At 41.7% G+C, this 25,323-nt stretch overlaps 1 protein-coding gene across 2 annotated transcripts; it reads right to left on the reverse strand.

Annotated features, from left to right (window-relative positions):
• Window positions 1-628: 628 nt before the first annotated feature.
• trh (trachealess) lies at window positions 629-14,001 on the reverse strand. Of its 2 annotated transcripts, none has more exons than XM_065221274.1 (5): window positions 13,785-14,001; window positions 1,968-3,011; window positions 1,801-1,907; window positions 1,252-1,736; window positions 629-1,184 (listed from the first exon to the last, which is right to left on the reverse strand). In XM_065221274.1, exons 2-5 carry the CDS (start codon window positions 3,005-3,007, stop codon window positions 1,017-1,019), a joined length of 1,800 nt encoding a protein of 599 aa, XP_065077346.1. In that variant the 5' UTR covers window positions 3,008-3,011; window positions 13,785-14,001; the 3' UTR covers window positions 629-1,016. The 2 variants fall into 2 exon arrangements, with proteins under 2 accessions (XP_065077346.1, XP_065077347.1); XM_065221275.1 differs by having other exon boundaries at window positions 13,915-13,967.
• Window positions 14,002-25,323: the final 11,322 nt, after the last annotated feature.

The following is a 25,323-nucleotide window of genomic DNA, read 5'->3' on the forward strand; positions in this document are numbered from 1 at the left end:
TTGCAATTGACCACTTTGTCAAGCAGTTTTGGCGTGACTTTCTACCAGCGATTTAACAAAACTGGACCAAATAATTTCTATTTTTTTATGAAACGCACAAATGTTGGCTACTTTTCTCGAGGTACTAGAATAAAAAAATCTCAAAATAATGTTTTATTTCAAAGTTCGAGTGGTAGTAAACGTCATTTTAAGTGCTCAAATAAAGTGGTTAATTAGGCCTATTCTGCGCGGCGTGTGATGTGAAGTAAGGTGACTCACTTTCACTAGTGAAGTGACAATTGTCACCCCGGGTGAGATGACTCTCCATTTGATTTGCATGGAGAGTCTCCTCACCCGAGATGACAATTGTCACTTCACCATCACTTTACTGTCACCTCACCTCACACGCCGCGCAGAATAGGCCTAAATATCAATTGCAGTTGTTTGCTTGTTGAATGTTGTCTACGAAAATCTAGCGTGATTTTGATTGTTGGTGAGATTTGATTTTAAGATATTTTCCCAACACTGCTTGAAATATTATTTTTGGAAATGAACAAACAAGGTTATTTCGGATCAAAGCTCCAACTCGCAGCGAACTAATTTTGACTAATATCCAATAGTACTAAAACATAATACTTTTTCTTTTTTATTACTCACTGTGGATTTTGTTTTTCGCCGCTCATTACTAGTTCTTTACTAACTTAATAATAATTACAAATACTACTTGGTATGATTCATATAACATATACTGACACTGTGGTTACTTTGCTTATAGTAGTACGATTGTGAAGAATAACAATGCTTTGTTTATGGTTTGTCTTTTTCGCTTTTGCCTAAAATGCACAATTCTCGGCTCCAGAAGTAAATGACACGAGTATTATTTGAAAGAGGATAACTCTGGCTGAAGCAATAAATAGACACGAGTATTGTTGTTCTCATGCGGCGTAGCATTATCATAGATCATACAATGAAGGGAGGGACGATTTAGTACGTTTGGGAAGGGGGGATGTGTGTTGTTGTTAGTAGAATTGATCGTTTCAATGATTTTCCTGTAGGATCTTCTTCGACGAAGTCTTGTTCAGCACCCGAATCACGCTCGCCCGGTTGGAGATGTTCTTTTTGCCGTTGGCGGCTTTCTTCTCGATTCCTTGGTTTTCATTGGCCGACATGTTCATCATCGGACTGCCGGCTTTGAGTCGTTGTTGCTGTTGTATTGTAAGTTTCAAATTAGTCCCAAGACAATTTCAATTGCTAAATCCTAAATGTACTCACTTTACTGTTGGTGCAGCCCTTTTCCCGTTCCAGATGTTTGTCCTTGTTGTAGTCCAGCGAATCCTTCTTGTCGAACATTCCCAGGCCTCCCATCGCTTTGTGCGGTGATTTTTCGATCAGTTCCTTGTGATCGACGTGCCCCCCATCGTGGTACGGTTCCGGTTGACTGCCTGCGAGTTCGCCGTACTTGTCTTTGCCTTCCATTTCGTACTCCATGTTGGCGGCCGCCGCTCGCTTGGCAGCAGTGGCAGCACTTTTGCTTCCAATGTGGTAATCGTTGTGGTTAACATTTGGCATTTGCGAGATATCCAGGATCATGTTTTCCTTTTGCGGAGCGGTGATGATATAGTTCACGCAGATCACCGTCTGATCGCTCATGTTCTTCGTCTGACAGACCATCGTACAGCAGGTCTGGATCCAGAAGTAGCCGGAGTTTTTGTTCAAGATTCGGTAGAATGGGGTCAGTACCTGGCCTTTTTGGATTACTGCAAAGAAGAGTTGGGGGTTTGTTCGAAGATCAAACGCATTTCATCAAATGGTTAAACTTACATTCACTGTGACTTTTCTTCAGCTTGGGAGCATCCTGTCCATGGCAGAGCATGTAGATGCTCTTCCCGTTCAACTCGTCGGCCGTGTAGTCCAGAAAGCTGGAAATTCTGCAATAGCCAAAGGTTTGTTCTTAAATTAATAACAAAATCGAAATCTCATGGACTTACCTATTTTCGCAGTGAATGATCGTCAGATCCAAGCTGGTCCGGAAGACAAACATATCCGATTCCAGTTTGATTTCGTGCAGCGAGGGTGGTGGCAAGGCGATCCCAATTCCCACCATTCCGATCACAGTTTGCTTTTCGCTATGGTCATCCGTGGAGTTGTTCTTCTTCCGCAGGTGACACAGCAACAGGATCACCCTGTAGCCGGAGGATTTGAAGTGGCATCCACGCTTGGTAAGGGTGGATTTCATCCGCAGGCAGAACGCACGATCAACTCCTTCGTAGGCCTCACCAGGAAGCGGTTTGTTATCCTTAGCGATCTTCAGTACCGTCTTTTCCGGAGGTTCATCCGAGTAACTGTAGTATTCGGAATTCTTTTTAACCCCCAACTGTTGTTCCACTTCAGCGTGATCACTCTTGTGAATGTAATCGAAGATGCTGCTTCCGGTCATTTCCACTTGAGACAAACCCAAGTAGATTGATACCGTCTCAGAAATGTACAGAAACCGTCCATCCACACCGGTAGATAAGGCGAAACCGTCCAGCGACTGTAGAATGTGCGTTCCCAGGTGAGTTTCGAACATCTCGTTGAAATACTGCGGAGACGTGTAGTTCTGGAATCCGATCGGTTCTTTGTTCCATGATGGAACACCATTCTCACTAAACTCCTTAAGCTTAAGGTAACTGATCGTCAGTCGGATGATGGAAGCCTTATCCAGCTGGCTGGTTATGGCCGCCGGAAGCGGCAGCATCTTGGCCAATTCGTAGAACTCGTAGTTCTCCTTGCCGCGACGGGACCGGGCGGCGTCACGGGATTTCTCCTTGCGTAGCTCGATGAGTCCCGGTTCCACCGTTGCGAGGTTGTTGGACACGGCCGAGTTGTGCGACTGGATCGACGAGTAGGTAATGGGGCAGAAGTCCTGCCCGGACACGATCCACGAGTGGGGGAAGCCGGAGTTGGTCATGCTCAGTGCGTTGGACATGATTTGCGAAGAACGGTGGAAGTTGCTGTACTCGACTTGCAGGGAGGAGAATGGGAACATAATGCTGTTGAGGGGAGAAAGGTTCGGCAATAGGTTAGTAGTCATCTGCGTGAAGGATTGCATGATCGGTGGCAGTCAATTGGGTTGCGTTTAGAATTCGCTTCGAATTCGAGACTCGATCGCTCCTCCGCTTGGTTAGATGAGACATTTTCAATAAATTAAAGCTCTTGCATTTGTTTTCATTTTGCCCGTAACGTTGGTAGATCACCTCTAAGTGGTGCGTTACGGTGTAAGATCTACCAAAAACTGGTACCAATCTCATCTTGTTGATCTGGTTGGACCCGTTTTTACGGGTGACTGTTTTGTTATGGTTTGAGGGGTTGCCGAAGATAGTCTGTCATGCCGAAGCCGTCATTTCCCCTACCACCCTAGAATTCATTGTCATAAAAATGAGGGCCTAACTATAAGGAACAACTTTGTAGAAGAGACTTTTAGTCTAAAGTTTCAATTTCAGGCTCAAAATATATCCTTCCACCTAAATCTGCATTCTTGACATTGGGGAAAGAGTTTTGGAAATTGGTTGTGAAGTCACTGAGATCTAGCTAGTTAAACATTTAGTTCCCACTGATTCTTGAACCTGATATTCTGCGTCAGCACCGTACTCAGCAGGTGGCGAAGGTCGCATTTGCCAACAAATCCTGAAGGGCGAAAAAATTGTTCTAATGTTCCTTGAACATCTTCAAATTTTCCTAATCTTTTGAAAATTTTCTCAACTTCCACGAAGTTTCAAGTTACATAACGTTGTTTGTAAAGTTTTTTTTCAATTCGAGCAAGACCTCAGAACATCTATGACCTTCTCCAAACATCAGGAAAGGCCTTGAACCTTTTCTAAGAATTTTCTTAAACATCTGAGCGAACAATTTAAGGAACTTAAATTTTCAAATCGAGTCCTGAAGTTCTAAGAAATATGCTGAATTTCTGCAATATTTCCTGAGCTTCTGTGAAATTTCCTATAATTTAACGAAATTCACTGAGCTGAACTCTTACAAAGTTCCTTGAGCTTTAAAATAAAAAAAAAAAAAATTCCAGCACTTCTATGAAGTTTTACTAAGTTCCTTGATTTGCTACAAAGTTCTCTGAATTCCTACGAAGTTTGCTGCACTCATGGAAAGTGACCTGAACTTTTTAGAATAACGTATGCATTTAGCGATTTTTCATGCGATTACCAGGTGGTGAATCCGCCTATGCATCACCAATCATAGCAACCCTGTAGTGTACAGAAAAAAGTTGACAGCGTTATCAGTTGATTTGTAGCAGCCATGGCGAAAACAGTCAAGCAACTACGCTTGATGGTTTGTTCGTACTGCCAGCTGCATCGTGAGGCACTACGTGTCCGCCGGATATAGTCGATCCGGCATTTACAACATCCTCTCCCTTCTGTAGAAAGATTAGAGCGTCGAACGGAAGCCTGGTTCCGGCCGCTCGACGGTGCTGCGGGACCATAAAGTGCAGCAGAAGCTGAAGAGGAAGACCAAGGGAAAGGTGGTCTCATCGTTCCGCGCCTTGGGCCGGGAGGTCGGAGCAACCGGCCAAACGGTGAAGAAGTACCTGGACAAGTTGGACATTGGTAGGCCTAATCACCCATAAAATGATTATGAACCCCGGAATTAAAACCAGCAGTGCCCTATTGTAATACCTACCCCCTTTGATATTTCCCTCACCGAACGATTGTATTCCTCTTTGAGCCGTTCTGTTACCGGTTAGCTAAGCCAGCTGAACCGGAACCAGAGTCCCGTAAAGTATCAGCAAGCTTGTCTGTAAATCCAGCCCACCAGTGTACCGCAACCCCGAAGAGTCGCCAAGGTTCTGGCGTGAGCTTAGCTCAAAATACTACGAGGAGGCCCCAAGTCCCGTTCGAGGACCGTAACCACACCCCAACGTCGACCAGCCAAGGTGCCATTGCGAACAAGACCGCAGGTTCACGAATAGACCCATAGCACTGATTACAAACCCAGAGCCCACGTGGCCTCTGTCCGCAGAGGCTAGCGAGACTATATAAGATAATCTATGCATGAGAAATCATGAAGGAAGAGTTGTCGATCGGCATGCTTAGGTGTTTGTATGTAGTAGTTCTTTATATTTGCCAGCTGCGAGGTCTCATACAGCATTCTAGGGATGTTAAAAATTGTATTTTCTTTCAAATCGGGTCCGCATGCTGACCTAGTTAAATTTAAAGAAGAACTGTGGAGAGAGACGATTTCAGTTAAAATAGGCATACTTATTTCAAAATATGTAGTTTTATTTGGAGCGTGTCACGCTCACAGCGCTTCAGAGGAATTTTGAACATTCTTCTTCTTCTTCTTCTTCGCATTTCCAGCTTATTGAATATCGCATATTAGCTTATTGCATGCTCTCAACTTAGTGTTCTCCAGCATGGTTTTGCTTTGTAGCTGCGCCTTTACCGATTGAGCTAAGGGAGGCAAAAAACATCCCTAAAACATAAATATTCAGTAGGTGTCAACTAGATGAAATGGGTAAGAAATTGGTGTAAGAATTTTGAAAATTGGTTGTGAAGCCACTAAAATCCAGCATTTAGCTCCCACTGATTCTTGAACCTGGTATTCTGCGTCAGCACCGTACTCAGTAATATTCCTTGAACATATTCAAACCTTCCTAATCTTTACTTTTTGAAAATTGTCTGAACTTCCACGAAGTTAAGTTAAGTTGAGTTTTCCTTATTAGGAAGGTTTTCAGCCTGGGGCTGGTTCGCCTCCACAACTTCCACGAAGTTTTAAGTTACGTCTTTCAATTTCTTTAAATTCGAGCAAGACCTCAGAACATCCATGACCTTCTCCAAAGATCAGATTGAAGATTAAACCTTTTCTACGAATTTCCTTAAATATCTGAGCGAACAATTTTGGAAACTTAATTTTGAAATCAATCCCTGAAGTTCTATGAAATATGATGAATTTCTGCAATATTTGCTTAGCTTCTGCGAAGGTCACTGAGCGAAACTCTTATGAACTTGAAAAATTCGAGCACTTCTATGAAGTTTTACGAAGTTCCTTTACTACGTAATTCTCTTGACTTCTATAAAGTTCGCTGAATTCTCATGAAGTTTGCTGCACTCTTAAAAGTAACCTGACATTTTTAGAATATAGGTGATTTTTGATGAAGCTCCCTGAAGTTAAACAAATTTCTACGGAATTTCCTAACCTATTTTAAGGCTTAAAAAGTTAAGAAGTCTTAAGAAATAATTGTAAGTTTTATAAAGTGCCCTGAAGCTTTAAGAAGTTTCTCAAAATAACCCAAAGTTCCCATAACTTCAACGAAATTTTTCAAACTTGTATAAAGTTCTTAGGTCTTCATAGCTTTCCCGAATTATTGCAAAATTCTAATTTTTTTTCAAAATAATCTGAAGCTCGACTGAATTGATATTGAAACTGTCTATTCATTTAATTAATTGAATAAATTTATTTATCTCCTATGAATATCTAAGAAGTCCCTGAACGTCAACGAAATTTCCCGAATTTCTACTAAATTTCTTCAATATAAAAACTACTACTTTTGATGATAAAACATAGTTAACTATGTTTTACCTTACAAACTAACGCCACAAATTTGACGTCTTCGTTAGGGTTTCATATTTTTGACTAATAAACAACTTTGTCGAAGACCGCACATCTCTAGAATGAGTAACTAAAAATATATATTTTGATTAATAGTTTAGTACAAGTTTAGTATATTTTTTTACCAAAAGATGGCGCTTTTTATACAATTTTTTTTATGCCGAATACAAAAAGTCACTCAAATTACTCGTTTCTGAGCATTCCAGGACCACTGTGCAGTGTATTTAAAGAAGTACTCTACAGATAAATTTGCTTTTTTTCACTTAATTTATCGCAGTAATTTCACATAGTTTTGATTACATTTATAGCATAGGGTGGTCGTCTTACCCCGTGATCCCCTACAAAAAAAATTTCAAAGAAGTTCCGTGATCTTCTCTCGAGTTTCATAATTATGTTTTCCTCTCTTAATTCGACTAAGATCTCAGAACATCCATGGACTTGTTCATACTTTCGGGAAGATCCCGTTTTTTCGAATTTTCCTGAACATTTGGGCTAAACGAGATTCCCTCAACTGTTTCCAAATAATCTTTGCTTCTATGAAGTTTTACGAAGTTGCTCCTAAAAATAGTTCGCTAAACTACTATGAAGTTCGCTGCACTTCAATGAAATTCCCTTAACTTATAAGCATTTTTTTATTTTTTGCGAAGTTTGCTGAAGTTCTACAAAGTTTCCTGATCTTCAGGTCCATTCAACTTTATCGAAGTGCCCTGAAGTTAAAACAAACTTTTATTGAGTTTGAAACTAAACAAATTCCCCATAACATCAACCGAGTTCTCCAAACAAAGTTCCCTGCATTTCTACAATGTTCTCTGAAGTACTTCAAAGTTCCCCGCATTTTATTAAATTACATGAATTTCTACGATGTCCCCTGAACATCTATAAGGTCCCCGCAGTCTAACGAAGTTCAACGAAGTTAAAGAAAAATCTCTGAACTGCAACGAAGTTTCTACATAGTTTTTTTTTCTTGATTTGTTTTTCCGTCGATCTTGTTTTCCGTGCTGAGCACCAATGCCAGGGAGGCAGCTCCCACACCCGGACCCTACCTATATATCCATCAACTCATGAACCGGGGATCAACGGCTTTAATTTCCTTGCGAAGGAAGGCGTGATCAGAGATGTTATGCCTCAGAACATCCCGGCGGCGCCAATTGGGATTGAAGCCAGGCCTGCTGGGGTGAGAGGTCATCACGCTTACCACTACACCACCAGCGCCGCTACATAGTTCTCTGAACTTGCATGGAATTTGCAGAAGTTTTACAACACACTCTGCACTTCTACAAAGTTCACCCAAGTTCTACGAAGTTCTTTATTTGCACAAACTTAGCTGAACTCCTATGAAGTTGTATGCACTTCTGGAAAGTTTCTAGAACTTCTACGTAATTCTTTGAACTTCTACGACGTTTCCTGAAGATTGATTGATTTCCTTTATTTAAGATTGATGAAATTCCTTGGAGTTCTATAACGTTCCCTGAACATTAACAAAGTTCCCCGGTCTTCTACGAAGTTCTATTATTTATCCATAGTTTATACAAATTACAACTGAATTTTTACCAAGATTGCTAAACTTCCTATCCAAATTTCCTATTTCTCACACAGTCCCCCTTACTCTGCGAGTCATGTGACTCTCTGTCAGCGGTGAGGTGATTCTCCGTTCTCAAACTCTGAGCTTCTTGCGTCGAACAAAAAAGTCATCCGGAGTCTCGAAAAGCGCACCTCACGTCAAATCATCCTCTCGCTGAAGTTCACTCTCCCTCTCTCTGGAGGAGTTTTTGTTTACTTCTTTCATATTCCTGCCGGAGTGCAGTTTCGAACCCCTTTGGATACGGTTGTGTTTTATGTTTGTTCTCTGTTTTGTGCGTGCGTTCGCTTTCTTATGTTTTCAGCTGCATTTGCCGGATTAGCGCTGCAACTCTGCCTCCCGGACGTGTGTGGTTGGTGGTCGCTTTCCGAGAAGTTTTAAAATCGAGAAAGAAAAAATGATTCATCATGTTTGCAAGCATCAGAAAATTTGGCGCTATCTGTTTGATTTTTTCTCCCGGACCAGAAATTTGAGGATTTTAATTTCAGTTCATAATGCTGGTTCGTTCGCAAATATTTTTGAAAAAAATAAGTGTTTTCAATCGAAAGTGTACCAAAAGTGCCTTTGAACGTGTTTCGCAGTTGGGTGTGGTGAAATTCCTGCATTTGTTGATTTTAAGTGGAAATTCCGTATCACAAAATTGCCCACCGATTCCTTTTTTGCCGTTTGACGACGACGGGTGTGCTTTCGCGAGAGTGACCGTTATTGGATCCGTTTCTTGCACGGCTGTTTTTTGTAACCAGTGGTTGTAAGTGTGCCTGCGAATTGCATTGCCTCCTGGGAGGCCGGTTCACCGTGTTCGGATGTCAGGATATCGTGTAGTTCTATCGAGAGTCTTTCAGTTTTTTTTTAACTGCAGAAGGATATAATTCGTCCTCTAATCTTCGCTCTTCGAAATCGCTGTGAAGTCATGGATTCCTTTGCAACATATCGGGAGAGATCTTTCTTTTATTGTTCTCTAAACATTCATTCCATTATTATATGACACATTATATGCTGGGTATGGGACGGTCCAACCAGGGCACCCGATTGAAGCGATTTGGATGGGGAGAGTGGAATTGCCAACTTCCTGTCGTTAGCAGATCGTGAATTGAAGGCGGGCTCTTCTTCCACACTCATTGGGACATCCCCTCGTGCGATGGCTTGTAGATAACCGGGTTGTAGGATTTTATTGTTGGAAGGAGATTCTCTTTGATCCCACGGACTAAGCGTAAGTGCATCTGCTTGCAGGTTCGCCCTCCGTTTTTGGCCCTTCATACAATGGTAAATTGAATTCAATCAGGTGTTGTACTTGAGCAAGTCGTACGAGGTGGACAGTCCGCTGTCTAATGATTGTGCCTGCAACAATGAGTGGTTTCCTTTACATACATACTTCTTCCATATTACTGCCGCCACTCACTCGAGGTGTGAGCTGGCTAAACTCGCAGGACAAGAGTGTTTTAAAACCTCCAGTGAGTTTGAGGTGTTTCAGCAAGCCTGCGTTTAGCCTTAACTGGTACACTTATCCAGCTATTTCCAGCTCTCTTAATTGGACCAAGATCTCCGAACATCTATGGACTTCTGCAAACTTCCGGTCAGACTCTGAACCTTTTCTACGAATTTTCCTGAACATTTGGGCAAAACGAATTTCCCTCAGTTTTTCAAAATTTCTTGTACTTCTATTTGCACTTCAACGAAGTTTTCCGATTTTTTACAAAGCTCTCTGAATTTCTACGAAGTTCTTAAAAGTTCTGCAACGTTCCCCGTATTTCTATTGAATTAGCTGTTCAAAAAAAAAATCTCTGACTTGTATGAGATTTTCTGAAGCTCTTTAAAATTCCCTTGCACTTTTACAAAGTTAACTGAACACCTGTTAACATTTGCTGCACTTCTACAAAGTTTGCTGAAGATCTATGAAGTTCTTCCAAGTTCTATAACGTTTCTTTCTTTTATTCTCGCTGATCTTCTACGAATTGCCCTTGACGGGGGTGTCTACTGAACCGGGAGAATCGGGAATTTGATTGGATCCTTATGTATTTTGTGTGTGCCTTATTCGGATTCTGCTAATAATTATTCTAATTATTGTTTAGTCCGGTACCTTGGATATTTCTTCGAGCCCAGATTTATTTACTGATCCATAGTACAGAACTACCAAAAATTAAGTATAAGTTCGAAAAAATTACATTTTCCAGAGTTGTAATTTTTAATATATTTCTTTTAATTTTAGTATCGGGGACACTCTCAAGTCCTTTTGAATCTTCAAGGGGGTTACGGCAAGGTGATGGACTTCCGTGTCTGCTATTCAACATCGCGTTAGAAGGTGTGATCAGAAGAGCTGGGATAGAAACGAGTGGCACGATCTTCAGGAAGTCCATCCAGCTCCTTGGCTTCGCCGATGACATTGACATTATGGCACGGAACTTTGAGACGATGGTGAAACGTACATCAGACTGAAGGCTGAAGCTAGGCGGATTGGACTTGCCATCAACGCAGCGAAGACGAAATACCGGAGAGGATGATGTTCTAGGAAAGACAATGTTAGCCTCCCACCCCGAGTTCAGATTGACGGTGACGAAATCGAGGTGGTCGATGAGTTCGTGTATTTGGGTTCACTGGTGACCGCCGAAAATGACACCAGTAGAGAAATTCAAAGACGCATTATGGCAGGGAATCGTGCCTACTTTGGACTATATATTATAATAAAATTCGCCGTCGCACGAAGTTGACTATCTTCAAGACGCTGATTAGACCGGTGGTCCTCTACGACCACGAGATCTGGACTATGCTCTTGCAGGACCAACGTGCTCTTGTGTTTTCGAACGGAAGGTGTTGCGTACCATCTACGGTGGAGTGCAGATGGCTGACGGAACTGGAAGCGAATGAACCACGAATTCATCCATCGTTCACATTGCAAAAATTGGGCGACTACGGTGGGCTGGGCACGTCGTAATAATGCCCGACGACGAACCAGTCAAATGGATCTCGAAAGCGACCCAACAGGAATAAGAAGAAGAGGCGTGTAGCGGGTAAGGTGGATCGACCAAGTAGAAGGCGACCTGCGGACCCTTCTCAGACTACGAGGCTGGCGACGTGTGGCCATGGACCGAGTAGAGTGGAAACGATTTCTTCGGACAGCAGAGGACAACAAGGCCTTAGCCTGATTGGTAAGGTAAGTAGCAGGTGTGGATCGCTCGTTATGAACTCGCTCGTACCTCTAAAATATGCTACCGTTGACAACCAATCTGAAAGCTGGATTTTTTAAGATCCAAATTAACTAATTTTACACTTTTGATCATCAGGTTGTATTGAAGAATAGAAGTCTAAAATTTTGAATTTTATTCCTTTAAAGCACCACAAATGTGTTCACTACTTATGGTGCTCATTATGCCCCTTTCCCTCTACCAAAAAGTTAAATAGTGCATAACATGTGTTCAAGTCACCAAATCTCATTGTTACGTTATTATTCTAATAAATCCTTGCCGTTAATGCAAAAAACTCCAATATGACAAACTACAAGGGACAGCCCTATGGGGTTGTACCATAGAGGTAACTCTAAGACCACTGGGTCCCGAAGAAAATCATTATTATTTTTGGCTCACTCAGTACCAGAACAACGGTCCCAAGCAGTCCCAAGCTATTTCACTCACCCCTGCATGTTCTGCATGAATCCACTCACCCCTGATGTTATCTGTCAAACTTTCATAGCGAATCAAAACAAACATAGTGTAGTAGTAGAATTTCAACTAGAATAGGGTACGTTAATCATTTGCTTGGGACCAATAGGCTACTAAAGTGGTGAGCCAATTTAAAATCGTTAGTTTCGTATTGATTGTTGAATAGGGTACGTTAATCGTTTGCTTGGGACCAATAGGCTACTAAAGTGGTGAGCCAATTTAAAATCGTTAGTTTCGTATTGATTGTTGGTTGTACGCAATGGTAACGTAGGACTACGTGGTCTTATATAATAAATCTTATTTGTTATCTGCAGCAGGAGCTTGTGTTTTGTGTAGGAATAGGAATTTGAGCGGGGTTCTGTTTATACGCTTACGTTCTGTTTATACGCTTTAGTATGACGCGCTTGGCATAGATGGCCCACAGCAACTCACGAAGAGCTACTGATTCCGATCAATAGCGGTGCGGTTTCTTCCTCCTTCTATCGATGCTCATGAGGCCGGATAGAATTCAACTTTGAAATCTGTGTTAGGGAAATCGCTTTTAGCAGGCAATCGGTGATAATTTTAACTATCATAGCAACAGTTGCACATTCGTGCAATTATCAATAGTGAAATTTTGAGAAATGATAAAGTCTTACATTTAACAGATGCGTAGAAATGTTGCCAATCGATTGGTGATAAAATTATTGAAATTGGTCCAGGGGCAGCTGAGTTATTAACGTTAAAAATCTTTCATAATGTTGTTACATGTTCCATTTTCGGTTTTCACAAAGTGTACCCCCATATAGAATTCACAGACGTAGTCCTGCGTCAAAAAATGGCTTATGTGTTTACCACTTTAACTCTCATCGGTTCATATCTCGATATCCCAGAAATGCTAAAGATCTACAATTAGAATAGCAGTGCTCTCAGCCTACGAGTCTAGAAGCTTTCTCTTCCGTGTTTCAAGAAAGTTTCTGTGATCTTTATGAAAGAAAAAAAAAAGAATCAAATTCAAATCTCATTTGGTTGCACAAAATTCTGGTAAAAAGTACAAAGAATCCATACTAAACCTTGTTCTGAATTGTTAATCAAAAGCATTTTTAACGTATTGATTCATATTTCGATACCCAAATCAGAAAATTTAAAATTAAATTTATTGCATACTAGCACTCATATTTCGTTTACATTCGAACCGTATTTTCCAATTTGACCACTTGATGAAATGTCTCCGCATGAAGATTCCATCAAACATAGTGGTTGGTAACAAAAAAAATCACTTCCTACAAGTGAAAGAAGATAATGCGCACCAGAGGTGTGTAAATGGACAATAAATTTCAGTGTTTGAAATGCCAACATCGGTTTTCGGGGACCTGCTCGCCACTTTCTCCCTGGTGCAGAGAGTGCTGTCTGCATTTACCCAGATTGATGACCATTGATTCCCGGGGATAGAAGTGGGACTTCTGTAATTGTATAAATTATGTTCTTTGAATAATTTGTTCATTCATTTGGTAGAATTCTTAGTATTTTCCTGAATCGTTTGTCGAAGAATGGATGATGTCTTCATGGTCACATTAAAATGTATCGAATATTAACTTAACAATTAATTTTTCCAACTTACAGTAATTTTCTCACTTATTTGAGATGTTCGGTAGATAATTTTCAATTTGACCTAAATTTTGTTTCGATTGAAAAATGATTGAAATGAATCACCCACATTCACGTGCAAGGAAACACTGTACTTCAGATAATTATTCATATAGATAGCATTGAGCACCCACAAACAAGATATTCAATTCCAAATCACAATCACTATTGAAACAATCACCTAACACCCGAAAAAAAAAAATCCCGTCCGAACTCCGCCCTTCACTTGCGACGAACACCCTGAAGATCCGTTTTTCGATGTTTGCATTTCAAACACAAAACGCTAATAAGGCACCGCCGCACACGGACGACGAAGGCAAAGCATATAGCGTTGTCCAAACTATACTTACGAATTCAATTCCAGTTTGGACCGCCTCTATAGTCTATCCACTGGGACTTATCACGAATTTAAAACTCTTCTTGTCCTTAAATGTTTTCTCAAATTACAAAACTCCTGTACCGAAATCTGCAATCACACACCGTTAGGATTCGGTTGGCGCTAGCGACACTGTTCAATTGCACATTTTCCCGAATTTGAAACGCGTTCAGCGCGGTGGCCAGTGAACGAGCGAATGAAGTCGTCTGGTTCGCTCTCGCATGGCGTTGGAGGAGTTATTCATCTTCATCATCCTTCGGCCGACAACATAGTAGAAGCGATTCGAAGCGATTCGATTCGTTGGCAATAAGCGGAGCGCTTGCGTGAAAGCACCCTCTATGAGCGTTCTATGGGAATCGCCCAAACCAGCCATAGTGAAAGCGATGCGAAGAGGTGTAAAGCGTTCAGCAAAGCGACAGAGCTGTTCGTGTTGTGTTTTGACGCCTTCGAACGCAAGTGGACTGATTCTAGTGAGGAAAAATGGACACCGAAATCGATTCGGAAAATCTGATTGCTCTCGTTTTTACGAGAAAAGCGCTGTGGGACAAAACATTGAAACAGTACCGGAACCGGTTGATGGTCGATAAGCTTTGGCGACAAGTTTCCTGTGAGCTGGGAGGAGAGGCAACAAGTAAGTGTAAATAGTGATTTATGTGAATAGTGAATATGTGATATATGAATCCATGCTGAATAACAAATTTGAACAAATATTTTGCACTGCGCGCGCGACTGTAATGTTTTCAAAAACGCTTTCACTATGTCATAGGTTGCTTCGCTTGCCGCTGCATTTCGCTTTGCCAATTGCTATCGCATCGAATCGCTTCGAATCGCTTCTACTATGTTGTCGGCCTTCCTATTTAGCACCAGCCAGCAGCAGCAGCAGCAGTAGGCTGGTGGTGTCATCACATGGTGGTGGATGAACACTCGCACGGATTGCTTGGATGGCGGCTGATAACGTGTTCCAGTGTTCACTCTCTCCCGCCGTGTGATGTTGTTTTGGTTCATTTTCAGCGCTGATGGGTGATCGCTTGGGTGGGAGTGGGATGGCAAGTGAGCATATGTTTTGCGTAAGCTCATTCCCATTCGAATGGTGGTTTCTGGTTGGAATCGCCTGCCGTGGAGTGTGGATTTGTTTTGCGGGTGTAAAAGAGAAAAATGGTGACTTGATTAGGCGTTCGTATCTTTTCATGCATAGTATGAATGCGACGAAGAAGGTGTGCCTTGGAAAATTCGGTAGAAATCGTTGACGATATCTGTGAAATGAGAAAAATATGTCAACCAAGGTAATCTGTGCCTAAGTATTCAGTATTAGAAATAAGAGTCGGTGGCTGTCTGTCTGTTTTCCCAACAAACATTGACAGTTGTATAAGAGCTTATTGAGACAAAAATAAGCTTCTTCAAATAAAAAATGGCTTGTTCAGCTATTACTCAGCTCAAATTGTTTGTTGGGTTGGCTATTAGCACTGTTATTTTCTTTAAGTAAAATGCTTTTCGTAGATCACCCAATCCTGTTGGACCCGTGGTCGTTCAGGGAATAATCTCAACGCTGTAAAAACTGGATATGACCCGAACGAGGCAGAAAAGTTCATATTCATATTGAAACAATACGCTGTTGGTCAGAGCGCATATATCCAGGAAAGAGTTCATTATTTTCCCGTTGAAAACTGCCCCAGAAATAGCTAATCCGGCTGAGCTTTACAATTACGTGATCAGTATTCAAACGGCAAATCCGTGGCTGCCTTCTGAAAATTTGCCCTATAGACGATTGGATATTAAGAAGACTGCGGGTAAGTTGTCTATACTTTTTAAGCACCTTGAACATTTTGTATTAATATGCTTCTTTGTATTATAGCAATATCATTTATAAACAGACAAACAGACGTAACTGTTTGAAAAAGTGAAACGACATCTATCGGGCTTCTCGCGGAAAACAAGCTTGCTCGCTAACTCGCAAACAATATTGCATAAAAGTTCTATAGAATGTATAGAAACGACAAAGTGATCCAATGCCAGCGCTGCGGCGAGTAGTTCCCGGAACTTATAATATTATTATTATTTATCTTTATTAGGGAGGCGGAACTTATAATATTCAAATCAACCGTTAAATGCGTGAACGAAGATGAAGAGATTCGTCTGTTTGTCTGTGATGTATAGATGCGTGGCTGGTATCGAAGAAGGTGAAACGAAGGTATCACAATGGAAAAAATACGCAAGAAGTTCTGCAAAAAGGGATGCCGTTGTATCTTCCGTCGGATCTGTGTGGAAGCTGCGTTGCGTTGTCAAGGTCAAGATTCATGATTTCGACGAGTAGTCTACTGAAAAATTGTATCCAATATGCAGCAAGTTTTTCGAGCATAAGCGCTTGGCTAAGCAATCTCGAGCTGATTACCAATACGACGGTGATGAGGTCCAGCCTAGCTGTGCTCAGGCGTGCTAGCTGTCGACCTTTAAAAGGTACAAACTGGTCAAATGATTGCACGCAATTTGTCTCGTGCGTTTATTTTTAGGTTATCCAGCTTCCTCGGATAGAATTGAGGCCTTCCGTTGTGTTTTCCCAAACGACAAAACGTTTGTTCCAGTCGGGAAGCATTCTCAAGCTTACCCTGTAGTTCCATGCCCTTGGGAAGAATCTGTAAGTGGACGGTCAACTAATGATAGAGCAAGTTTCTTCCACCGTGTAATTCAAAGATTCGGAGATTCAAACATGGTCACGCTTTGGCTGGATAATTGTTCCGGGCAATACAAACTGGAACCTAATTCTTTTGATGAACTCAGATTTTGTTCAGGGGACAGTTTTCATGCGGCAGTTGAAAAACGTATTCATAATAAGTGGGCGTTCCATAACTAAGAACCTGCTGTGCCTAACGTCTTACATCATAGACCGTTTGATTGCTCGGACCCAAAACGGACGTTATTTACACAGATCTTACGGCAGCATTCGATAAGTTGAACCACGAAATTGCGATCGCTAAGCTTGATTGATAGGTAGAAATGTTTTGAGATGATTTCGTTCATACCTTACGGAGCGCCAGCTGACAGTAACTTTGGGTACTTGTCGCTCAGCAAGTTTCTGCGCAAAGTCCGGTATACCTCAGGGTAGCCATCTGGGACCATTGGTATTTCTCCTTTACTTCGACGACGTTCACCGTGTTATCACAGAGCCACGATTATCGTTTGCAGACGATCTGAAAGTTTTTCTGCTGACTGGTGTAGTCTAAACCGACTGGTAGTCAACCCAGCTAAGTGTACAATCATTACTTCTAGACCAATAATTGAAATAGGCGGACCAACCAAACGTAAACAATGGCTTTAAACGCAAAATCCTCGAAAATCAAAGCACATCCAAACAACCTAACACCATCATCTGATAGAGCAACTTCCTTTATCGAATGGCATTGTTAGTTTACGTGGGAGCGTTTTGATTCTCGAGAATTTAGTGTTTAAAGCCATTGTTTACGTTTGGTTGGTCCGCCTATTTCAATTAATCATTTTGTCAAACTTCTGCATTCATGTTCCATCAGATGTCACTGATGTTGTTTGCGGTGACATCTATCGGAAACTACACACAATCTGTTTTCCTATAATTGTTCACCGAGGACACTGCAGAGCAAAACATGTCTGCTACCTCTATTATTATCTGGCATTTAGATTATTCTTCGAAGTCCCTCCTTTTTTACACATTCTGCACACAAAATAGTTCACCCCTCACAGATTTTTCCCGCCGATTTTTATGTATGGGGCGGGGCATAAATTATCTTTTGCGCAGAATATGTAAAAAAGGAGGGATTTCAAATGTTGAAGTAAATGCATATATAGAGGTACCAGATATGTTTTGTAGTGACAGGTACTCTATTTTATTATCTATGAAAGGGAAATCACAAATCGAGTGTCAACAAAATACATGGCATGTTGAGAGATTGAGGTCGTGAGAGCAAATTTTCTCTCTCAAATTTGAATATTTTGGCTCTCTGGGAACTGGTAGTAAAGCAGGTAAAACTGTGTGGGGAAAAATCATGTTTAATTAATTGTAGCTTGTTTAACAATAATTTCTCGAAAAAAAACTGAACGGTAAAGTTCCTGATTAATTTCTTTAGGTTGTCATTCACTTTTTTTCACCTGAATATGCACCGAAAGCGAATTATTCCCACTTCTCTCAATTTTTATATGGGGATTTTTATCACTTCCTACCAGCGGAACAGCGCCATCTCTGTGGAAAATGGTCGAACAAAATGATTAATTGTTGATCTAGACTTTCTCACGCAAGAATCAACCGATTATTTTCAACTACAAACTACTAGGCACGACTATGGAACGGGTGCATTGCGTGAAAGACTTAGGCGTTTTTCTGGACTCAAAGCTGGCATACTCACACCATATATCGTATGTCGTCGACAAAGCGTCCAGACCTCTCCAGGCTTTGTCTTCAAGATTATTAAGAATTTCAGACATTTACTGCTTGAAATCGTTCTATTGCTCTCTTGTACGATCTACGTTGGAATACTCCTCTGCAGTCTGGAGCCCGAACTACGATAATGTGGCCGAGCGAATTCAATCTGTGCAACGACGTTTTCTTCGCTTCGCGCTCCGTAAGCTGCCTTGGAGATACCCAATTCGGCTTCCAAGCTACGAGAATCACTGCCTATTGATCAATGTCGAGCCCTTACGTATCTGAAGAGATGTTTTCAGAGCCTTAACCGTCGTCGATACTCTGCAAGGAAGAATCTACTGCGAAGCAATTCTGCAACAAGTGAACATTAATGTTCAACCTCGATCACTACGCACCAGTCTTATGCTAAAACTGCCACTTCTTCGAACTAATTATAGCTAAGGGAGCGCTATTTACGGCTTGCAGCGAGTGTTCAACCGAGTAGCGTCGGTGTTCAATTTACACTTGACACGGAATATGCTTCACCGAAGATTCTCTGCCTTTTTTGCTGACCGAAGCCGCTTGACACCCAACAGCTAACAGTGTAAAATTTTAGATTTATACATTTTTAGTAACTTGACTGTAGTAAGGCTTTATTTCGTTCCAAATCTATACCACATGGTGCTCTCCATGCTTGGCATGCACAGTTGTACACACCAACTGCTCATTTGTTAATAACTTTTCAATAAGTTGTTGAAATTTGTTTTTCTTTAAAGTAATTGATAGATTAGAATTATAGTTTACTACGGATATGCAAAGAGTAGGTAAATCTTAACATTTGAACCAACAAAAATGATTTTTTACACTTTAAGTCCGAGATGTGCAGCGAGCATTTCTCTGTTTATTACTAGAATTAAAATCTACTATTTTTACTTATCCATAACAAGTTTGAACTCTATTCTACCTACTGTTTCAAAAAGAACTATGTTGCGTCAACTGTGTGCAAAGTTATTAGCAAATGAGCAGTTCGTGACCAAAACTGTGTATGCCAAGCATGGTGGGCGTTGGCCTAGGTCCTAAATAGGACCTAGATTATTTAATACTCTAGTAACCTCAAGTCCATGCTCTGTATGGTAGCCCCCATTAGCCATTAGTTGGAGTTTCGAACGTGACGACTATACACAAGAATTGATCAAGAATCACACTAGTTGTTTATTCCACTCATATTTTATATCTTACATTCTAGTACTTCAGCTACACTTCAAGAGAATGTTTACGCCTAGCTTATCGTACGATTCTCTGTTTCTCTCTACACATGCATGTCATACATTCTTACGTGAGCATGAGTGACCGTCGTAGCTTACGGTCTTATGACCTAGTTGTGGGCTTCTGGTGTGGTGGCATGAGGAAATAAGTAAGTTTACTGGTAAGCACATTGTGTGCTTGGAAGTAGGGTTTGGAAACGATGACCAAACATTGTTGTTTAAAGTTAAGCAGAAAGGAATGTAGGAAATGGAAGTTTAAAGGTACACCACATCTGTCACAATGTTTCATTGTGATTAATCGACACTCAAAGGGGTAAAATATAAAATTTGGGGTGAATTTGAAAGAAAGGGAACTTAGAGTGTAGAGCGCACTACCCACTGGACGATTCTGTAGCCTGGCCAAGTGAGTGGGGTATGGGTTTATTTGATTGAACGTCATTTCCAATATATATATTGATACATTCAAACCATTGGCATTTAAGATAAGACAGAGATAGAAATGACAGGTTCATAGTGAGAAAATGTACCATATGGGGCCCATGCTTGGCATGCACAGTTGTACACACCAACTGTTCATTTGGTAATAACTTTTCACTCAGATGTTGAAATTTATTTTTCTTTAAAGTAATTGATAGGTTAGTTTCATAGTTTACTATAGATATGCTAAGATTAGGTAAAGCTTAATACTTGAATTAAAACTAATCAATTTAACACTTAAATTCCGAGATGTGTAGTGAGCATTTCTCACCTCATTTTTACAACGCAAAAACAAATACAGTTTACTACTAGCATTAAAATATACTTTTTTTTACATATCTATAACAAGCTTACACTCTATTATATCTACTGCTTCAAAAAGAAATATGTTCCATCAACTGTGTGCAAAGTTATTAGCAAATGAGCAGTTCACTGGGTTATATGTCTTAGACCAGTTCCAGATTAGTTTGCTATTAATATCTTCTGCATCGCAGTTCGCGAGAGATTACTGAATATGGGTTCTCTATTCCGACCATAATAGTGTAAGGGAAGGGAGTGAGTTAAACGTTGCGATCTGAGAGCGAAATAGAGGCAAATAAATAGGGAACACAACACCATGACCCAAATAAGTAACCAATGCGTGCGGCTCACACTTAACTTGTTCTATTTCTTTCTTCCTATCATGTACTAATATTAACTGCCTGAGGACAAATGGGAACACGACCAGAAGTTCTCAATAGGAGGAAAGTAGCGAGAAAGTTTGAACACGCAAAGAAGAATTAAACTTGCACCGGCAAGAGGAAGCAGACAGAAAGGATCATGCCGGTTGGAGACAGCCAATGTATACTGGACGAAGCTTGTATCTAGGAAAAAGTCGTATGTGCAAGGAAACCCAAACGTATCAAATGATCCCCAATGGAAATTGTTGCTGGAAGCGTACTGGCAGCCGAAAAACAATATAAAAATAAAAATAATATACAACCGACAATATCACTGCAGGCCGGCGTGTGAAGCATGTGAATCAAATTCATCAGTACGTCACAGGCACAGGGGCTTATGGCAGCAAAACCCCAACAAGGAAATCAAGCAAGCTAATAGGAATTTGACCTGGGCCCAGGTCAAGCAACCGCTCAGAATGGAGGTTTTTCATGTTGTCCCTCTGCACCTCTGGAGGTTCCCAGGATACTTGAGTGAGTGAGCACGTGAAGAGGGACGTAACCCGCAGGAACGGGAATGAAAGCGGACATGGCTCATGCAGCACAACAAGTCGGCGTGCTGTTTTAAGTGGGAAATTCTGAATTTCTAACATTTGTTCTATCTTCAAACAGCTTTGTGTTCGCTAGTGCTTTCGTGAACATATCTGCTGCCTGAAGGTTAGATGGGACATAATTCAATGTAATAGCTTTAAAATCTAACTGATCTTGTACATAATGATGCCTGATGTCTATATGCTTGTTTCTTGAAGAGTAGCCGACATCCTTCTCCGCCAGACTTATTGCTCTCTTGTTATCGCAGTTGATCGAAACGGAAATTTCGACACCGTGAAGCTCTTGCAGGAATCCCCTCCACCATGCCACTTCCTGGGTGGCAGAAGAGAGTACCATATATTCAGCTTCGGTGGTGGAAAGTGCTACGGTGGACTGCCTCTTCGAGCTCCAAGAAATAGCACCTCCACTTTGCAGTAACACGTAGCCGGTAATGGAACGCCGAGATTCGACGTCGTTCGCCCAATTCGCATAGCTGTATCCTTGAAAGTTCTGCTCGCAGTTGGCCCAATACACCAGCTTATAGTCCTTTGTACCTTTCAGGTACCGTAGAATTTGTTTGGCTGCCGTCCAGGTTCATGGCTGAAGCTGCTGACGACACTCACCGCGTGGCTGAGTGCACTGCGCCACAAACTGCAAACCACCGACGAGTTCCTTGAACGGAGTGCTCGTCATCTTCTCTTTCTCTTCCACAGATTCGGGTTGTATTACTTTCGTCAACTGTTTGGTTCACGTCCAGAGGTGTCGATACGGAGTTGGATCCCTCCATCCGGAATCGCTGCAGAAGTTTGTCAATGTAATGCTCCTAATCTATGGCTACCAAGCCATCGGATCGAATGACCCGCAGTCCCACGATGTGCTTGACGTTCCCCAGGTTCTTCATTTGGAACTCTGAACACAGTTGTTGCTTGACTTCGTCCACCAGGGCTTGATCGTTGGAAAACAATAGAAAGTCGTCCACATAGACAGAAATGATGATCACCTTTCCGTCGCCGAACCGGAAGTACAGGCAGGAGTCATAGTTAGATCGCTGGAACCCAATCGCCTTGAGTTTCCGAACCACCTTCTGGTTCCAACCCGTACAGGGTCTTCTTGAGTCGGCACCCGCGCGTCCCGGAAACCTTCCGGATTTTTCCATGTGGATCTCCTCTCCATGAAGTTCACATTGCAAGAATACAGTCACCGCATCCAGTTGGCACACCAGCAGATCGTATTTGGCCTTCATCGTCATGAGGTAGCGCACGGTTGCTTAATCAAGAACACCGCCGTTAAGGTTGCTTCAGCCTAAAACCATAGAGGTAACTCTATGACTAGAAGGTCCCGAAATAACGTGCTCAACTTTTTGGCTCAGCTCTGGTACTCTCTTCGGTCCCAAGCTAATCGATTCACCCCTCGAAACATAGGAAAAACCAATAACCCCTCATTTTATCTGTCAAACTTTCATAGCGAATCAAAACAAACATTGCGTAGTACTAGAATTTTGACTAGAATGGGGTACGTTAATCGTTTGCTTGGGACCAATAGGCTAGTCAAGTAGTGAGCCAATTTAAAATCGTTAGTTTCGTATTGATTGTTGCTCAAACCGCTTGTTCAATCCAGCATCGAAGAGCAAACATTTGGCGCGTTCTTCGATCGTCCGGTTCATCCTTTCCGCAAGTCCGTTTTGTTGCGGATTGTAGGCAACCGAGTAAGGGAGAACAGCCCATAATGCACCCCTGGGGTAAAATGCCCACTTATAGAAAAACAGCGATAACTTTTCCTCAGATGCATTTTCCGGGTAACGGTTTGTGATTGTTTTCAACTGGAGGTTTAACAAATAATTCTTGATCATAAAATCATGTATTGACCTACTGATTCCTTAAAAAAATTGCATTTTGTGCAAAACAGGACACAGTTGTTAAAATCATCGACTGTAAATTAAGCTTTTATCATCATGTATCACAAAAAAAAAATTAAAAAATTTACGTTTCGTATATTTTTTAGATATTTTGCTTGATGAATCACAGTTTAACATTCTATTGAGATTTTGAGACCTTATTTTTGATGTAACATAAAGAAATAATCATTTGAAATACCGCATCCCTTTGCATTATCTACTTGCAGGGGTTATGGTTTGTTTACCATGGGGTGCATTTTACCCCAATGTTGTGGTGCGTTTTGGCCATTGTTGTCGTGCGTCTTGTCCCAATGTTGTGGTGCATATTGCATCATGAATCAGGCGTTTTGCCCCGCTATCATTTTGGAAGCAATTTAAAAAATACCTTGAAAGCCATGGAAAATCATCCTTTTGTAGTTTTTTTTTTTTTTTTATTATTATTATAGTCACTTTAACACTCTTGGGTCATTCGTGACTTGTCCGGGGGTGAGATTTGAACTCGTGACTTTGGCGTGAGAGATATGGATGTTAACCACTACGCCGGGGTCGCCCCCTCCTTTTGTAGTTCTAAATCACTCGATCTTTGTAGAAAACATGGTAATGAACCAAACGCCATTACTTTCTTCTTGATTTTAGCTTCCATTCGCCAGCCATTGACGATTTTGCTTAAAGGGTGCGTTTTGCACCATCCTACCCTATATTCCGTTGTCGGTTCGCAAACGCTTGATAGATTTACCTGTCTGCTTCTCGACATACGCTTTGAATTCTTCGAACGCATCAAATGCCTCAGCTTTGGATTTCAGGAAGTAAGTGTGTGTCATCCAAACGCTTCACACTGTCCAGATTCAGGTGGCCGAACCGTCTATGCCACAGCTCCAGATTCTCCCCGGGTTTTGCCACGAATGCCCTGGCTGGCTTGAACTCCTGAATCCAAAATCCAGTTTTCCGTCTTCAGCTTCGATTTCATGCACGCCATCAAAGCCGTTTGCTTTCCATGGAATCCTTTCTCGGGCTTCGAATTCAGCTTCCCCTGGCACTCGGACGCGTAGTGCCCAAGCTTGTCGCATTTGAAACATTTGACACCGGACTTATCCTTCTTTTTCTGGAACTTCATTTCACGAGTGGCTAGCGCTCCGGCAGCACCGCTTGACTTGACATTGGTATCCATGGCGACGCCTTGAAGAATTTTCGATTTCACCATATCCACCGTGAGCTTGATACCTGAGGCATCCAGTCCCATGATCATGGGCTCGTAGTTCTTTGGGAGGCTCATGAGCAGGATCAGCAACAACCATTCATCATCCAACACGAAACCAATTTCTCCCAGCTTGTGGCTCGTGGACATGATTTCATCGACGTACTCCTCGACGGACGAACAATCTTCCAGCTCCTGCCTGGTCAACTTCCTCAGCAAGCTTATCTTCCGGTATCGTCCGCAGCCTTGAAACGTCGTTTTCAGACTGTTTCAGGTCTTCTGCCCCTTGGAATCCTCTCATCGCTCACCACTGGCGCATTCTGACTTGAAGTGCCACCAGTTTGGCTGCAGTCTGGTTTCCAGAAGGGTCCAAGTTATCCCCGGAACACCGAGTTCTTCGCATGGCTTCGCTTCTTTGGTGACTTTCGGCCGGTAACAACGGCCGTAACTATGGAAACTTTCCTGATAGAAACGTCTACTCAAGTTAGAGTGCAAGTAGCGAAATGAAGTTTTATTGAACAATTATACCAACGCTTACTATGTTCTAACAGAGGTGAAATAAACGGAATCACTCGATGTATCACATACCTACAACCAACCATGTACCGTATGCGTGATAATGTTTGCACCATCGTACAAATAAGGTTCCCGTTTCACCTGTGCATACAATGCTTTGGTTTGCTTTGCATGCACGTAACCTATAGCTCATACCGTAGTAGGCTGTGTATCGAAAAAAATGATTTACTTAGTTTGACAGTTGCACGACGACGAAGTGGCAGCGTGTTCGTGATTTGTCCCACGCGCAAATGTCGCAAAAAGACATTTCAATCGCCGTGGGAGTGTCCCAGTGGACCGTCAAAAGGGTTTTAGACCGGGAAAAGAAAGGACAACTATCCGCGATGGTGGCCACAGGTCGTCCGAGGTCAGCTCGGGTTCCGAGGGTCGCTGCTATCAAAAGGAAGATTCAGATGAATCCATTGCGTTCAATAAGGAAAATGGCAAAGGAACACGGGATCAGTGACTTTACGGCACGGAAGATCGTTAACGAAGATCGCGAGTCAAAGTCGAG

The sequence above is a fragment of the Ochlerotatus camptorhynchus genome, unplaced genomic scaffold (genome assembly GCF_037179485.1).
Source record: "Ochlerotatus camptorhynchus isolate MF236.1 unplaced genomic scaffold, CSIRO-AGI_Acam_v1.1 ptg000141l, whole genome shotgun sequence".
Taxonomy (NCBI): domain Eukaryota; kingdom Metazoa; phylum Arthropoda; class Insecta; order Diptera; family Culicidae; genus Ochlerotatus; species Ochlerotatus camptorhynchus.